The following is an 18,520-nucleotide window of genomic DNA, read 5'->3' on the forward strand; positions in this document are numbered from 1 at the left end:
AACCCTGAGGACCTGAGTTCAGATCCCGGCACCCACACAAAAGTGGGAGTGGTGGAGTGGTGGGATACATCCATAAGCCCAGCCCTGTGGAGGTAAAGACAGAGGATCCCCGGAGCCTGCCAGCCAGTCAGTCTAACCTAACTGTTGAGTTTCAGGGTCAGTAAGAGACCCTGCCTCAAAAAATCAGGTAGAGAGCGACTGAGGAAGACACTCAACATGGACTTCTGGCCTCCAGAGGTGCAGGCACACACAAACACACAGGCAATGTATACATTCAATGCATCCGAATTCGTACCACCACAGCAGCAATGATTGCAGTCACTATGAAGCAGGGTAGTGAGTAAGCCACGCGAATGCCCTGTGCCTGTATGCTGCTGTTGCTATTGTTTTAATTACACTGATTTCTGGGGGTGGCGCAGGCACAGCATGTGTGTGGAGGGCAGAGGACAGGTTGTTAGAGTCAGTTCTCTGCTTCCACCGTGTGGGCTCAGAGATCCAGCTCGGGTCCTTTGTCTCCGGAGCCATCTCACCAACCCTCGCACCCAGCATCCTGTTGCTGCGCGTTCACTGTGCATACAGAGCAAGCTGGTGAAACCATCAAAGATCACCTCACAGGCAAGCAAGCCGAAGTCCTGAGAGGATGAGCAGCTTGCCCAAGGCCGCACAGTTCAATGCGCATGGCAGATGGGAACTCGGCTGGCACGATTCTGGAGTCCTAACTAACAACCAGGGTGCCCACCGTCTAGACTGACGGTAGGTGGCCTCTCTGGAAACCTTCTCCATGCAGTCACCTTTTTGTTCTTTCTCATCCACATAGAAACAGGCAGCAGAGGGCAGAGGGCAGCATGTGGGTGCTGGGTGTCAGCAGCTCGGTCTTCTCGGTACTGTCCACAGCACAGGGGCCTGGCTCATCTGTCACCAGCCTGCTCTGTTGCTCACAGATATCTGCCTATCTGTCCTCAGGAGCATGCTAGTGCTGGTGTCGGGTACTGAGGAAGCACCCACCCCGCTCCGCCGCAGAGCGGAGCACACGCAGACAGGGAAATGCTAAGGTGTGGGGGGGTCCTTTTACCTCTCAGTAACCTGGTCATGCTCAAGGGGCCGGGAGGAGTCAGTCAGGGCAAGGGCAAGGGGGATGAAGTCTTCCTCTTCCCTTCCAGCCCTGGATCCCTGTGCATGCATGGCCGTGCTGACCAGAGACAAGGGCGGGAACCGCCTCCTCTCTGTTCCTAGGTCCCATGCCCTCGGCCCCTCTGTACCTACTTATGTCACCCCCTGCCCCTTGCTGCCACAGCGTCACTCAGAGTGATGTAGACAGGTGTGAGGATGCAGGCTGCCTCCAACGGGACGACACCAGGTTCCCCCACGCAGGGAGGGAGGCTCCAGCACCGACCGGGCGATGAGCCCCCAGATGTCCTCTCAGCCCTGAGCTGGATTTGTAGGTACAGGGGCCACAAGAGGCCATGGTGGGGAGGTGGCCTCCTCACTGCACCTCAGGCTTCGGCAGGCCCCACTTGAGAAAGAAGCAAAGTTGCTCCCCTCCACTGAGGACACTCCCAGAAGAAAAGGGGCTTTCAACCACTCCTGCCTTTGAGAAGGTCTGAGAGGGGCTTTGATTACAACACCAGCCCTGCCAAGGGCCGCCCAGATGGCACACTGGGGACCTCCTGCCCGGAGAAGCAGGCTGGGCTTCCAGGGACAACCTGTCAAGGACAATTTCACAGCTGAGTGCCTCACAGTTTTCATTTTTCTCTGAGGCCTTTGGCTGCCCCTGGAGAGGAAGATGCCTCCAGAAACTCTGAGTAGAAGGACACTTTGCACTTCTGGGTCCTCCTTGGACTGCCTAGAAACGTCTGCGTTTGTTTGGTTATCGACTGGATACCCGGTACACGGCAAACACTTGGATTCTGCAGGAAATCTGGGGTGGGTGAGACCCCAGCAGGGAGAGACTGCTGCCTGGCTTCTTGCTCCAGCTTGCATCCATGAATGGAGAATCTCCAGCTGCCTCAGTTTCTCCCACCGGCCTAGTCACTGAACGGAAAGCTTCAGGGCATGTGGGGCCTAGGTGATGCCCTCTTCCTGATGTCATTTTGATCATGTAGAAAGACAATGTGCATTTTGCAGTGAAAGCCCAGTGAAGATAAACGAGCAACTAGGCTTCCGAGCGGCCCAAACCTGTTGATGGCGGGGGAGGGGGATGGTACACATGTATACTGACCCCCTTTATAGATGCATCCTCATTAACAGGCCCTTGGACCCTCAAAATGCAAACAGCACTTTTAAACCAGTGTCCTGTTTGGCTTGCCCGGCCACCGCTCTCTACTGGGCGGAAAGGAAGATTGCTACCTCGTTTCCATAAGGAAGTCTTTGTAGCAGTCCCAGTGGAAAAGTCAAAAGTTTGATTTGAAAAAGGGAGCTACTTCAAAAGCATTGTCAGGCAGAGGTGAGGGATCCTGGAGAACGCATACATTACAGGGGGCATCCATTAATCCACCTTCAGGCCACCCTCCAGCAGGCCTCTGGCTGGGGTGAGACTCTGGGGGACGGGCATCGACATACCTGGGGGAGGTAGCGTGAGGACAACCCATGTTGATAGAAAAGTAAATTAATGTGTTTAGGACTTACTGCTTGGGCTGTGTGTGTGCGCGCACAGGGGTGGGTGGGTGTGCACACGCCGAAAAATGAAAGAAAAATGTGGGCTTTTTTTTTTCAATAATAAAAAGGAAGTTACTCTGCGGGGCCCCTAAAGCTTGTGAAAAATTAAACTCGACGGATTCAAACTGTCCTATTTCCACTTCAAAAGGGAAGAGGCGCTGAGCTCTTCCCAACTTAGCTTCAAACGCCCAGCACCCTAGAAAATTTCTGTAGAAAAATAAAGGCTGGCTGTTCCCCCAAGCGTGTACCGGTTACTGTACCCGCTGTCTCTCCCTCCACTAATTATACCCCTGTGAGTCTATTAATCAACTGGTAAATTATTTAGAGAGGCCTGCGCTGTCTTCAGCGAGTACAAACACACCACACTGGAAGGCTGCTGGTAGCGGGCAGAGGTCCCCTAGGGTCTCCCCCTCGGCGGGAAGGCAGCTTGCAGCTAGTTCCGGCTCCACACAAGGATCTCGCTCCTCAGATGGGGGTTTTGCATGGTCTTTCAACTCCGCACCTCTTTGCAAGTTTTAAACAAAAGGGGGGAGCAGCCTATTGTCGGCTCTTTCGTGTGCATTTAGCGATGAGAATATTAATTCCCCATTTTAAACAAAATGAGGCATTGCAGCTAGGCTCTGATGTAAGCCGCCTCCTGGGACCCGGACTCACAGAATGCTCTCAGAATCGCTGTAATCGTCCCAGTTTGGGCTGCACGGCGTGCTTGAGTTCCGCTAGCGAGTTTTGCTAGGTGATTGTTCAAGTGAGGGTCTCAAATCTCCCTCAGACCTCCCACCTCTGTTCCGATTCTATGAGACCTCAAGGGACCTTACTAGGCAGACATGTTTAGGAACTCGAGGCTGTGTGGGAGGAAATGCTGCTAACTCCAGGTAATGATCTTTTCCAAAACACAACGGAACTGTCATTTTTATTATGCCAATTAAATAGCTGCAGTCTCCCCTGGAAGTAGGCACATGCCTGGGCTATCCCAAGGACTGTGTGCCTTTCTGCTCTAACTGCTGGTTATCTGGCAGGTGAGTCAGGAGCCCATTGCAAGCCTGCCAAGAGCCAGCTAGGCAGAGCTATGGTGGACGGCTCTCCATTCCTGGAGAGACAGAAGAGGGGTAAGCTAGAAGCCAGTTCCAAAAAGCCCCCCTGAAGAGACGAGTCCTTGCTGGCAGGGTCCTGATGGGACCAAGCATGCTGCGGACAGCTCAAGAGAAATACATCGCACATTTAAAGCAAAGTCTTAAACCAAGGATAAGCCAGGCCTTTGGCTGGTTTTTGTTGGTGCTTCATTGTTATTTGAGACAGTCTCAGTGTGTAGCCCTGGCTGGCCTAGAGCTCTCAGAGATTCACCCACTTCTACCTCCTGAGTGCTGGGATCAAAGGTGTATGCCACCACCCTCTGCCCTTTGGCTGTTTTTAATCTCCTCTACTAAAAACCCAAGCAGTATCCAAGAATGAGGCCAAAGGCCAGATCAGGGGTAGACACCACCCTCCTGAACCAAGGTGGGGACCCACAATCTGGAAATGAACTCTAGTCCCCCAAAAGGCAGTGTATGCTTTCCAACCAAGTGAGTCCACACAGCCAACTGAGATCAATGGGGGGACTGGCCCTATGCTCAGAGAACCAGACATTTGGATGGCAAAGTCACACTGGTCCCTTTCCTGAGGAAGCTCTGGGTCTCTGAAATTCAGAAGGTCCACAAAAGCCTTTCGGGAGGAATGCAGCCGGGGAAGAAGCCACACACGCCCCCACCTGGAGACACGACCTCTGTGAGCACACGCTGAGATCTCGGAGCCCCTTGCTTGGTTTTTGGGAGAGAACCTTGGCATGCACTGCGGGCTTCCATAGAGGCAAAGGAGGCTGGCAGTGCCGATCAGAAACGCTGGCGAACTCACCTTCCCAAGAGTCCAGAAACCTTTGTGCTCATTTCTTACCCAGGTGAAAGCACCCGAGCTTCTCAGAGAAGGGAATACACTTGAGGCTCCAGTCTGGCTGGCAGACCAAGCCCTGTGGGCTGTAAGGGGGGCTGCCTGCCTAAAGAATGACTCACATGGAACCCCAGGGAATAAATATGTTGTCTGTTCCGAAGCTCAAGAAAGAATGAGCTTGGGAGGCCAGACCTCTCTATTTCAAAGTCTGGGGCACAGAGTGAGTGTCTCACTGGCCCTCTGTCCATGGTGCTGTCGCCTAGGGCTGGGATCAAGAGATTGAAGACAAGCCAAGATGGGACCCTGGAGTCCTTTGGCCAGAAAATGTAGAAGATGGGAGGATGGACAGTGAAGTTATTAATTTTGCTGCTGATTTGAAAGGAAAGAGGTGTTGGCAGCATCTGTGAGGACAGAAAAGAACATCCCCAAGTCCACAGAGGTCACAGCTGGGACAGAACATCACGAGGCCCAGTGGGGGACTCAAGAGGAAGTGGTTCCATTGGGGGGGGGGGATGACATCTGGATCCACCCGGCTGAGCCAGTGACAGGCCTGCAAGGGTGGCGGGGACACAGGGCTGTGAGGAGGGGGCCTGAGCCCACCACAGCAGGGAGCGCTGGCATGAGAAAGGTGACCAGGAGGTCAGGAACAGACGCATGGTGAGCAGAGGGCTTACGACATCTTACAGGTTCCCGGAGGAGTCTGAGGTGCCTGACCCCGATGGGGTTTCTGTGCTGGGTGGCCACGTGGCAGTGATACCAATCAGCTCAGAGGTCCCAGTGGCTTCTGGACCTTCTGTCTTTTTTACTTTATTTATTTTGTTTGATACAGGTTCTCATGTAGCTCAGGCTGGCTTCAAACTTAAACTATAAGTGGGGCAGTGATGGTCACCCCTTTAATCCCAGTACTTGGAAGGCAGAGGCAGGTGGATCTCTGTGAGTTCAAGGCTAGTTCAGTCTAGTCTACAGAGTGAGATCCAGAACAACCAGGGCTACACAGAGACAGGACTATACCCTGTCTCAAAAAACAAAAAACAAATAAAAAATCCCAACAACAAACAAACCCAAAACTTCAAAACCCAAAACTTAAGCTAAGCAGCTGAGGATGACCTTGAACTCTGATCCTCCTCCCTCTGCCTTCTAAGTGCTGTGATCACAGGCATGTGACACGTTCCTTTATATTTTTTTCCTTGACTCTGTTTTTATAATCCTCTCTGCCTGGTTAGCCAAACTCTCTGTACCTTACAGGTCTTGATTACCCTTGGAAAAATTCATAATTTGGTATTTTCACATTCCTAAGCCTGCTGTTGGCACTCAGGGCAAAGGTACTAGAATATGCTTAGGAATCTGAAGAAGGGCATATGAGATGCCTGGATAGACTCCCATGTACACACACACAAACACACACACACACACACACACACACACACACACAAAGCACACATACACAGATGCACACATACACACACACATGCTGTGGAACAATCTTTGTACATTGTAAATGTGCATTGCTCTCTTTGTTAATAAAATGCTGATTGGCCAGTAGCCAGGCAGGAAGTATAGGTGGGCAATCAAACTAAGAATGCTGGGAAGAGAAAGGGCAGAGTCAGGAGTCATCAGCCAGATGTAGAGGAAGCAAGATGATTCGCCCGACTCAAAAGGTACTAAGCCATGTGGCTAAACACAGATAAGAATTATGGGTTAGTTTAAGTGTAAGAGCTAGTCAGTAATAAGCCTGAGCTACTGGCTGAGCAGTTATAAGTAATATTAAGCCTCGGAGTCAATTATTTGAGAAGCAGCTACTGGGAGTTTGTGAGTTGCTGGTGGAACAGAAACTTCCATTTACACACACATACACAGATACACACATATACACATACATACACATACACACATACATACACACAGAGACACATCCACATACATGAACAAACATACATACATATACACACACAGCACACACCTACAGATACACACACACACACACACACACACACACACACACACTGTAAGTAAAGGAGCAACTGTGGTCTCCCTCTTCTGAATCTCAAAGTGTGACAGAGCAGAGTATACCAACTTGTCCTCTAGCCTTCAAGAGGGACCTTCAGACATGGGGTGTAAAAAGATATGACAGGGCCTCATTCGGGGGGGGGGGGGTCTTGCTGAGCAGCTGCCTTCCACCGCTGCCTCTGCCCAGCCAAGGCTCGTCCTGGGCAAGGTCTGAAAGTCCATCTCCCGGGCCCACCATCAGGATGTGGACATTTTGGGTGTCTCTCTCCAGGCCTGGAGGGTTGTGACTTCGGACACAATTGCTAATAATAAAATACTAACAAAATCAACTCACAAAAGAAATGGTTTATTCTGACTCACAGGTAAAAAGGTACAGAAAATCTAGGCTGTGGGAGCTTGAAGTAGCTTGTCCTGGCTAGTTTTGTGCCAACTTGACACAAGCTAGAGTCATCTGAAAGGAGGGAACCTCAATTGAGCAAATGTCTCCATATGATCCAGCTGTAGGGCATTTTCTCAATTAGTGATTGATGGGGAGGCCCAGCCTGTTGTGGGCGGGGCCATCCCTGGGCTGGTGGTCCTGGGTTCTATAAGAAAGCAGGCTGAGCAAGCCATAAGGAGCAAGCTAGTAAGCAGCACCCCTCCATGGCCTCTGCCTCAGCTCCTGCTCTAGGTTCCTGGCCTGTTTGAGTTCCTGTCCTGACTTCCTTCGATGATGAACAGCCATGTGGAAGCTAAGCCAAATAAACCCTTGCCTCCCCAAATTGCTTTGGTCATGGTGTTTGATCACAGCAACAGTAACCCTGACTAAGATACAGCTGGTCACATCACAGCCACAATCAGGAGACAGAGAGCCAGGAATGCAGGCTGCCCCTCGCTCAGCTCCCCCTCTCCCCTTACACAGGGCAGCATTCCAGCCAGGGATGTTCCTGCTCACAGGTAAGATGGGTTTTCCTGCATTAGTTACCACAATTAAGACACCCCTGCACAGGTGTGCCTCCAGGCCTGTGTCCTAGGTAATGCCAGATCATGTCAGGTTGACAGATAACACTAACCATCACAGGGCCAGGATTCAGGAACATTCCTCAAACCTGAGCAGTAAGACACCTGTGGGCTAGGGCATTCTTGACTCATAGACATCACTGGTTCTCAGACAGCCTCCTTCAAGAAGTAGGCATGGCTGTGGATGGTCTGGCAGTCCCCTGTTCCGTCTCACCCTCCTCTCAAAACTCAACTGTGGAGAATCATTAGCGCCCCCCACCCCGCCCCAGATTTTGGGAAGGGGCCCCTCCAGCTCGAGCAGTGCACATGTCCCCTCTTCAAGGCCAGCACTCTGGCTGGCTTGGCAGCCTCTCCGAAGCCCACTAATGAGGCCCTGAGTGGTCATGTTATGTAAATGCACTTCTTGCTATGCTGTGTATTGCTTCTGTTGGGAAGGTCTGAGAGCGCTGGGTGTGTCATTCATTTGTAGGAAGCGTGAACAGCTAGTGGTCTATTGTCTAAACACACAAAGCTGTGGAGGGGTAAAACAGCACAAAACACCAAGGAGGGACGCCATCCAGAGAAAGACACACCTGTCTCCATAGTCACCAGGCCCCAGACCACAGTGAAAGCCACACCTGTCAGCTAGGCCTCAGAAGGGCCTCCTCGGTTTGTCTGGGTGGAGGCTGAAGGAGCCATTGTATGCAGTAATGGGCCAGATCTCCTGAGAGGAAGCGCCTCCCCGTTGCTCCTGATTACGCCTTAGATATGGTTTGAGTAAGTCAAAAGCCTGGCGTCCACACCCAATGAGAAAGGCAGAGGAAGAAAATTAGAGGGCCTGTGCCTCAGGACCCCCCCAAAGAAGCAATAAACAGCACCCTAGGAGAATCTCCTGGGTGACAGTGGCACCCCCACTGTCACTGCCAGGGGCGGGGACAAGCTGCCACACTCCTGGCAATAATACCAAATCTTCCAAACCAGCCTGTGACCTGAAGTCTACAGTGGGCGGAAGGACCTGGTGGGAGAATCAACAATACTTAAGAGCATTTGTAAAGCAGCCTCGGCAAGCAAAGAGCCCAAAGGACGCTGGCTGCGGGCCAGGGTGTGGGGCAGGGGCAGTGTATCCGCCTAGTGCCGGGTTCTATCCCCAGTGCGGTAATAATCAAACACTGGGAAAAGAGAAACACAAGCCACAAGCCACAGCAATTCACAAAAACTGAAATACACAGAACAATTAATTACCTTACCAAATTCTATTCAACCTTACCAACCTCGCTTGCAATCAAAAGGTGGTCGCAATTAAAAACAGATGGGCAAAGCTTATTTTTCTGGCAGGCTGAAGAGCACTCCCCCAGCCCCCAATGGACATCTATACCCTTGAGGCAGCAAGCATAAGGAACAGGTTAGCAAGGAACAGGTTAGCAACCTCGGTGTCCGCTTGGCTTGGACCATGCACATGCCCCTCCCCGAACAATGCACTCAGCAGCCTGTTCAGCAGCCTAAGGACTCCCGCCCCACATCGAGCTGCACCTATGCCTGTTTAGATGATGGAAACAAGTTACTCCCAGTCCTAGCTTGGTTTCTGTTGTGCTGATAAGCGCCATGACGCAAAGCAGCTTGGGGAGGAAAGGGTTTGTGTGGCATATAGGTTATGGCCCATCATGGAAGGAAGCCAGGGCAGAGGGAAGCCACAGAGGCAGGAACTGAGCAGACGTGATGGAGGGACGCTGCTTACTGGCTTGTTCCCCATGGCTTGCTCAACTTCCTTTCTTCTATGACCCAGTGCCCTGAGCCTAGGGATGGCACCACCCACAGTGGGCTCCCACATCAATCAAAAATCAATAAAGACAACAATCAACAATGAAACAAATCAACAATCAAGCCCACAGACATGGCCACAGGCAAATCCGATGGAGGCAACTTCCCAGTTGAGGTTCCCTCTACCCAGGTATGTTTAGGCTGGGGTTAAGTTGACAGAAACTAACCAGTACACTCCCCTTAGTGGTCCCTTGTAACACACCATTTCCATTCAATCCTGGACAGAACCCAACAACTACAGGCTGCGGGTTGGGACAGATTAGATTGGTTTTAGGTGCATGTGCAGTAAGAAAAACTGTGTCCTCGAAGAACAAGTTCTCTATTTAGCATCTATGCCTATGCCTAAGTGAGTGTGGTTAAAACCAGATGCATTATGAGAAGGAAGGTTTATACAATCCAGATCTATTCATGAAAACAGAGACCAGCCTTCACTATGCTCCTCAGCAACCAAACTCCTCTTTCTCTGAAACCCTAGAAAAGAAAGCCCTGAACAACAGCCTCTCCTGTGACACTGTGACAGGGTGCTTCTGGTCTGCACTGTGGTTTTGCTTTGCACTGAAGCTTCCTTTCTACGTTTGCACATCCGTGTGAGTCACTTCAGTCCTTGGAATAAGAAGCCAGGAATAGCCGGGTGTGGCGTGTACACCTTTCATCCCAGCACTTGGGAGACAGAGGCTACCTCTGTGTGATCTGTGTGAGTTCAAGCCAGCCTGGTCCACATAGAGAAGCAGAAGAGAGAGACAGAGACGAGGGAGTGACAGTTGGGAAGCTACACTGCTTGGCTTCAAAAGGGGAGGAGGGCCGAATAGCCCGAGGGATACCGGAAGCCTCTAGATGCTGGGAGAAGAAGGCAGGTGTACAGTCTTGACCAGAGCCTGGACAACCCTCTGGTTCAAGATTTCTGGCCTCCATAATAAAATAAACTTGTGTTGTCTTGAACCACACGGTCTGTTACATCAGCAGCAGCAGACGATGATGCTGGTGGCAAAGAGATGGAGGAAGCAGGCACTCTGACATAGGCATGCCACAGGGACAGCAGTCCATATGCCATTGCTAATGGGCATGACTTTTGATCTAATCCCTCAATGGAGAATTGGGCATGCTGTCAAGCTTACAGACATGAGAAAACACACTTCATAAAATAACCCAAGGGATGCAAACTTGGAAATTACTCAAATGCTTACTTTTTTTATAATTCCATATTTGGTGGGGTATGGGGGACGGGGTGGGGGAGGCATGTGGGCATGTTACAGGAAGGGTCAAAGGGTCCCTGTACATCCCTTGGGAAATCTGTGACTGTTTGCTCTGTCCCTTGGCTTGGCCACTGTCTTAATCTCTGATCTCCTAGGTGTTTGCTGGTGGACCTAGTTTTTCACATAGTCATGAATAGTATGGCACAGGGCAAAAGCCAAGGCCACCCAGCTACATGCGTTGGCATCCTGTTCATTCATTCAGTGCACAAATCTGCAGAGTACCTTAAACTCATTATATAGCTGAGAGTAATCTTCAACTCCCAAGTGCCAGGATTTTGGGTGTGCAGCACCACGCAAGTTTATGTGATGCTGGGGATCCAACCCTGGGCTTCATGCATGCCTAGCAGGGCACTCTACCAGCTGGGCTGCATTGCAGTACAGCTGCCCTTGCTATCCTGGGCCCCATAAATGGATGGTCCAGGCAGTGATCATGACAATCTTGCACACATAGATTCCTCTCTCCATCTCACTGCCAAGATGCTTGGACCTTTGAGAGACACATGGGGGTTTCTTGGGGCCACATGACGGCTGGTTGGGGCAGTACTAGAATCTGAACCAGGCCAGAAAGCATTGCAATGCACACTGGTTCTCACGCTGCCCAGCACTCCCTGCCTTAGGAAGCTGGCCTAGCAGGAAGTCCAGAGGTGCCCTTTCTGGAGAGTCAGATCCAGGGATGCTTTCAGACTATAGATAACACAGGGTACATGGAAAGGCTATCTGATCCTGCTTCCCTAGCAAGCTGTCCTCTGGGCCATCTGTGAAAAGTGAACCTTCTAAACAGGAAGAAATGGAATGTTCTAAACCACCAGTGGCAAGCCACCACAAGTGTGACTTGTCTGGCATGGGACCAGGCGTGGATGCCACTTGGCTTTCCCTAAAAAACAAGCCACAACTATTGTGGAATAGAATATTTGTTTAACTATGTAAAGATGTGTTGCATTTGTTTGCATTGCAGAATAATTGTTTAACTATGTAAAGATGTGTTGCATTTGTTTATGTAAAGATGTATTGCATTTGTTTAACTAGGTAAAGATGTATTACTTTTGCTTATGCTGCATTTGTTTAACTATGTAAAAATGTGTTGCTGTTTTATCTTGCCTGCTTAAGGCACTTAATTGGTCTATTAAAAAGCTGAACAGCCAACAGGCAGAGGAGGGATGAGTGGGGCTGGTGGGCAGAAATGGGAGCCGACCAGACAGCCTGGGGGCCAGCCTGTTGGGAGCCAGCCAGCCAGACAGACAGACATGGAGGAAGCAGGAAAGCAGGATGGACAGTACATAGATGAGGTAAAAAAAAGCCTTGAGGCAGCACATAGATTAATAGAAATGGGTTAATTTAAACTAGAAAAAAAGCTAGCTAGAAACAAGCCTATGCTAAGGCTGAGCATTCATAATTAATAATAAGTCTCCATGTCATGATTTGGGGGCTGGCGGTCCAAGAAAGCCTGCTACACACAAGCACAGCACGTCTGCATCCCCAAATGCTTGGCCCCCCTTTCCCCTACCTATGCCCACAGGTGGACAGAGCACCTGCCCTGGAGCCAGCCACTAGGCTGAGGCAGTTAGTGGAAAGTGTGGCCTACCTGTCATCTGCTTTTCAAAGAACGGCTGGATGAGCTCCCCGAAGGTTGACTTGGCTGCCACAGCTTCCTTCAGCAGCTGCCCGCAGCAGACTGAGGGGGAGAGGAGTGGAGACACCGTTAAATTTTAAATAGAAAGAAGGATGGGAAAAAAAGGCACTCCAGCTCACACTGCCTGCTGGGGTGGGAAGGTCGCTGAAAAAAATATAAAAGCGTGTGCGGGGGGGTGTCCGAGAGGAAGTAAATATCAAAAAGGAAGTTGGAAATGAAGAGAGGGGAAGAAGCAGAATGAAAAGGAATGCATTTGCCAAAGCACATTAAAAATGGACCGCTCGGGAAGACACTAACGAGGCTGTCGCTGACAGGGAGGCTCCTGCAGGGCCCTGGCTACACCCAGACCTGCCAAGCAGACTTGGCGCTCTCTGGGCTGCAGTGGAGGAACAGCATGCGGATGGGGACATGCTGCTGCATTCACATTCACGGTGCAAGATGCAAGGAGGTCGGGGAGCATGGTGGTACCCCAGCCCTTCCATTTGGCAAGGTGCTTGAGGGATGGTGGGTTCAGGGAAGGACCAGGGGATATCCCAAACACACTAAGTCATAACTGAAGGTTCTGTTGGAGCCACCTGCTGGCTGCCATTGTCTTCATCCCCTTGGCTGCATGGCCACAGCAGCAGGGCTTTTCTGTCTTATCCCACTGTCTCTTCAGCCTCAAGCCATGGCCAGCACATGGGAGAGGTTGGTCAGTGATGACTGAATGAAAAACAGAACAAACAAACAAAACCTACAGGCTTTCATGCCTCTCCAAAGCCAGAGTTGTTTTTTTAATGATGTGTATGCCCGCGTGTCTGTGCACATGTGTGCAGATGCCTGCTTAGACCAGAAGAGGGCGTCAGATCCCCTGGAGCTGGAGTTACAGGCAGTTGTGAGCCACCTGACATGGGTACTGGGAACCAAACTCAGATCCTCTGTAAGAGTAGAACATTCTCTTAGCCACTGAGCATCTCCTCAGCCCGTGTGTGTGTGTGTGTGTGTGTGTGTGTGTGTGTATGTGTGTGTGTGTGTGCGCGCACGCATGTGTACTAAAGTCAGAAGAGAGCATCAGGTGTCCTCTCTCACTCTCTCCCTATTCCTTTGAATCAGGGTCTCTCACTGAACCTGGGGCTCCATGTATCTTGGCCAGGCTGGAGGCCAGCAAGCCCCAGAGATCTTCCTGTCTCCACTCCTCTTGGAGCTGGGGATACATGCATGCATGGGACATCTGGCCTGTTACATGGGTGGGTGGGCCAAACGCCCTCCCTCATGGTCATGTAGCACTTAACCACTGAGCCATCTTTCCAGTCCCAGTCAGAAGGCTTAAAAGCTGTATTGAGTTGTCAGTCATACAGTCTTGGCTTTATAACCTTCAGTTAAGGATCTTCTTGTCCATACTAAAGGAACCAAAACAAACCCTGAAATGGTCTGCATAGCAAAGACCAACTACCACAGACTTAGTCCTTGGCAGTGCGCTCACGGCACTATAGCCTGAGTAGCGGGCAGTTTCCCCAGCTGAGGAAAACACAAGACACAGACAGTGTGAGAGAGCCTGCCTGTGAAGCTCACTGCCCTTTGATTATTCCGTCATGACAGTCATCTGGTGCCCAAAGAGCTCATAACTCAGGTCACAGGGCTGGGACCCAAATGCAGTGCTCGGCCTCCATTTCTGGCTGGGAGGAGCAGTGGGTAGCATCTTTGAGTTCCTTCATAGGAAGCCAGGGAACCAGAGAAAGTCAGGAAGCCACACTTTACAGCTCCAATAACAAGTAGTCCTGGGCTGCGATCCTTGTCACCTGAACTTCATGTGTGTGTGTGTGTGTGTGTGTGTGTGTGTGTGTGTGTGTGTGTGTACGTGCATGCATGCACAGGTGTCTTAGCACACGTGTGGAAGTCAAAAGAAAGTTCTCAGGAGGCAGTTTTTCTCAGCCATCTTGTTCAATCTGGGACTAGAACTCAGGTCTGAATTCATCTCTGAGCCATCCTGCTGGCCCGAACTTAAAATTCTTAATGCAGAAGCATAAAATCCACTCTCAACACAAGTGCTAAAGTGTCCAAGTATGAAAATTACTGGGAAAATTAGAAAAAATGCAAACCTTTGCAAGAAATTAAATGGACTACAGAATCAGATCAACAGACAATAGACAGTCAGAATTAGCACACCAGGCTTCAGAGCACTGGCGCAGAAGTGTGTTTTCAACCTTAAAGGAAAAGATAGTTAAAATGAGTAAACAGACGGGGACCTCCTGCTGAGAAGTGGAAACCGGAAAAATGGGACCAGATGAGAATCCTGGAACTGGAAACTATAATCTAGTAAATGAGAAACATGGCTGTCTCCGGTGGGTCTGAAGGCAAGAAAAGAGGAAGAACCTAAAACAGACAGCACAGAACAGGGTGGCGGCGGCGGGCAAGGCAGGGCTGGGATGGGCAGGCTAACACACACGTCACCAGAGTCCCGGCAAACAGGGAGAGGAGCGGAGGGACGCAGAACACCCAGAAGGCAGTGGTGGCAGAATCTCAGATTCTGCTGACAGATATAACATCCAGGAAGAATAAACACAAAGTAAGCCATTCCTTTATGTAACTGTACTCCGATTGCTAAAAGCCAGCGAGCAAGAGAAAATACTAAAAGCAGCCAGAGGGGGAGAGGAGACGCTTCTACAGGCAGGGTGACAGGACACAAAAATAATCCGAGTTCTCATCAGAACACGCAGGCCAGGAGACAGTGGAACGACACCTTCAAAGTGCAGAGAGAGAGAGAAAACACAACCACGTCTGTCAACATGGATTCCTATATGCAACGAGCATTCTTCAGAAACAAAGGCAAGGAAATGATATTTTCAGACATATGAAAGGGGAGAGAATTTGTCACTGGCGGATGTTAAGGGAAAGAAATGTTAAAGGAAATTCTTCAGGCTGAGAGGGAACAAGGAGAGGTGGAAACCCGCATCATCTTACCAAGAACTGAATCCTGGAGTAACGGCACGGTTATCTCTCCACCTCATCCCCCGTGTCTTTAAAAGACAAGTCTCAAAAGAAACCAAACTGTGGCAACGGTTATATTCTATCTCTAGATATATTTGCGTGTGTGGACTATTTGGGGAAAGTCGCTTTCTGAGAGGTTAGGTGGGCTGTGGCGCACGGGGACAGCCCTTTAAATGTCCCCAGCACCCGCGCTGTGGGCCCTCACCAGCTTCTCCCTCCTTCCCAGCCCTTGATCCCCCTAACGCAGGCCAGCAGCCAACGCCGCCTGGGACTGCATCGGCAGAGACCCCGAGAGCTGATTTCAATATTTTTCTCTCCGCCTGGTAAAATATTTATTGAAACTGTGCAGAGCAAGGCGTCTTCCTCTGGTGCAGAAAGTGTTGCCTGTCGTCACAGTGACCTGGGTCGGGGGGAGCTGAGCCAGGCCGTGAAGAAAACAGCAGGGCCAGGGAGGGGCTGCTTGGAAACACCCAGGAGGACCGCGGAGAGAAGAATGCTCCAGTGGGTGTGAAGATGGACAGCCAGGAAAGGTTCTGGCCCTTGGTGCTGCGGACGTGTTTTATTGGTTAATGCCTTTATGATGATGCCCTTTAAAGGAAAACTTTAGTTCCCTACAGAGGTGAACTAGGTGGGAAGGGTTAAGAACCAAGACAAAGAAGAGAACGGGCACTGTCTCTTCCCCAGGAAGCCACACTTCGGGTGAGATACTCACTGTCAACTAGGCCGTATCTCTGGGCCAGAAGGGCTGCCTGCAAGCTCTTCCCACTGCCCAATGGCCCACAGAGCAGCACCTTGGGGGTGAACGGGGCATTGCATCGGTGACCAGTTTGGACGTAGGTCAGAGCTGGAACAAGAAGATATGAGAATATCAAACCCAGGTCCTGAGAAAAGAGGCCGCCCACACCCCTGCGTGGGCCCTGCCTGCTTGCAACACAGGAGGACCCTTCTGCACACCTGACATTCAGACCATCCAGGAACCATCGGGGGAGAACTGCACAGCTGGGCCCAGGCACCGAGGTCCCAGGGAGGGATGCAGTTTCTAAGCACTGGCCTGGAATCGCTCGCTCCACAGCATACTGTAGGCAGCCATGTTTGCCCCCAATTGGAATTGGGGCTGAGTGTGTTGTAGGTGGGAGGCTGGCCCCAGACATGAAAGCATTTCTCATTTACTGCTCAGTTAGGTGGTTTCCAGTCTTCATCCAGCCCGAGCCTCTAACCTGAAGCCCCAGGACCAGTCTCCTCGGGGAGGTACGTGCCGTGTGTTACACACAGGCTTTGATAAGTGCGTCGGGCTGAGAAGGGGCCTGGTGTGCAGGGACTTCTAAAGGACTCAGGAATTGGTGGAGAATAATTTGTGCGGCCTCACTCCAGGGACACCAACTTTGTTTCAAGACTCCAAAAAGGCAGTAATGAAATAGGTCACAGGAGCGGGCAGACTCCGCCATGTTCTCCTGACCTGTGCTGCTCCTCTGGCATTTGATGAAGAAAGAGGTGGGAAGGGAGGGTGAACATCATAAACCATGAGGAGTCTTCCTTGTGGGAAGGCACAGGATGCCAGAAAGTTCAGGGAGGAAGTACTTCCCATCAAGCAGGTCCCCTCCTGTGCTCACCCAGAAGAGGGTTGCTGTGAGAGCAGACAGGGGGGCCACCAGAGAGCTGCCTGGCGGGTACCTGCCTAGGATGGCTGGCCACCAAAGGGGCTACAGACTCGAGCCAATCCCTCACAGCCTTCAAGACAAGGTCTCCTTCCCAAGGCCTCACCTCCTGCCAAGGCCCCCAGGCTGTCCTGTGCCAGGCCAGCTGTGAGTGGCACCTGCCAATCTTCCTTTGTCAAGGAGATCCCATCCTGAGGAAGGACTGGGCCAACATGGCTCTTTCAGGAAGACATCTTATGGGGGGATTTGTAGGTGTGTCTATTACAGAATTTTCCAGTCTTGGCTTGAGGGGCATTGGATGCTCATCCTGGCCTCTTGCCACTGGTTACCAATAGCACAACCAATAAATGTGCTCAGACATAGTCAAATGTCTTCCCCTGGAGGGTGGATGGTATGGTGAAGCAAAAAGCAGGCCAGTTGAGGGCCAGCAGCATTTGTTCATTATACAGACTTTGGACTCAGGGTGTGTGTGTGTGGTCTATCCATGGGTATGCGTGTGTCTGTTTATGTGTGGAGGGGCTGCATATGCACAGGTAAGCTCCTGCATATGGGGCCTCGAGGTCAGTGTTGGTTGTCTTCCTTAGTCATGGTCTACCTTGTAGCTTTTGAGGCAAGGTCTCTCACTGAACCTGGAGTTTACCTGTCCCTGCTTCCCCATAACCATGATTACAGGCCTGTGCCATTAGACCAGCCTTTAATTTTTTTTAATTGAATTTATTTGTCTGAATACATGCACATGCCACAGTGTATGTGAAGAGGTCAAAGGGCAGTTTTAGGGACTCAGTTCTCTCCTCCCAGGGTGTGAGTCCTAGGGATTGAACTGTTGTCAGCCTTGGTGATAGGTGCCTTCCCAGCCGAATCATCTCACCGGCTGCGTTTTAGACATGGGGGCTGGGAATCCAAAGTCAGTTCCTCGTGCCTGCACAAGCACCCCACTGGCTGAGCTGTCTCCCCTGCCCTCAACTCTGGCCTCGTTACAGGACTGTCTCACTGGGTCATTAGGGATTACAGTCTTTTCAGAACCAGCAGCACAGGTAAGTGGGAGTTGACCACCACCAAGGCTGTGGTCACCACCACCGTGGGCATATCACAGCGTGTGATGTGAACTGCTGAATTAAACAGTCACTTGTTTGGCCTGCCGTCCCACGAGGGCGCTATCATTCTCGTCCTGCCGTACAGTCATTGCTGTCTGGAGTCTTGGTAGAGGCATGACAGCCCTCTCAAAGCTCCAGCTGGGGTACCATTCCTCCTCTAGAACAACCTAAAGCAGGGGACCCTCCCATGGCTCTCAACTCTCAGGCCTTCTGTAGTCCAGAACCTCCGAAAAGTACAGACACTACAGCAAAGCAGCCTGCTTACAAATGATGCTTAATTTACAGTAAATAACTAAGTTAATTAGAAGTAACGATCCCCCAGACAGTCTCCAGTTATTCTTTTTGGAAATTGACGGCTGCTGGATGTACTGAGATTAAAAAAACAACACAGAGGGAATCTCGCAGCCCGATTTCCAATTTATCTCTCCACATTATTAATTAATAATAATTAATATTTAGATGCTCACATTTTTATTTACAATTCCAGGCATGAATTCTTTATGAATGATCATATGAACTTTTAAATTTAATTAAGTATTTTAG

General features: G+C 50.7%; 1 protein-coding gene across 1 annotated transcript in view; it reads right to left on the reverse strand.

Moving 5' to 3' along the window:
- The window catches only part of Ak8 (adenylate kinase 8), a 126,133-nt gene that overhangs the window by 66,126 nt on the left and 41,487 nt on the right, over positions 1 to 18,520 (reverse strand). Inside the window, exons 9-10 of the mRNA XM_028883338.2 lie at positions 15,941 to 16,072; positions 12,214 to 12,303 (exon numbers count right to left, since the gene is read on the reverse strand). Of these exons, the coding sequence (XP_028739171.1) occupies positions 12,214 to 12,303; positions 15,941 to 16,072 (222 nt within the window). The remainder of the gene's footprint in view (positions 1 to 12,213; positions 12,304 to 15,940; positions 16,073 to 18,520) is intronic.

Source organism: Peromyscus leucopus, chromosome 4 (genome assembly GCF_004664715.2).
Source record: "Peromyscus leucopus breed LL Stock chromosome 4, UCI_PerLeu_2.1, whole genome shotgun sequence".
NCBI classification, from domain to species: Eukaryota; Metazoa; Chordata; class Mammalia; order Rodentia; family Cricetidae; genus Peromyscus; species Peromyscus leucopus.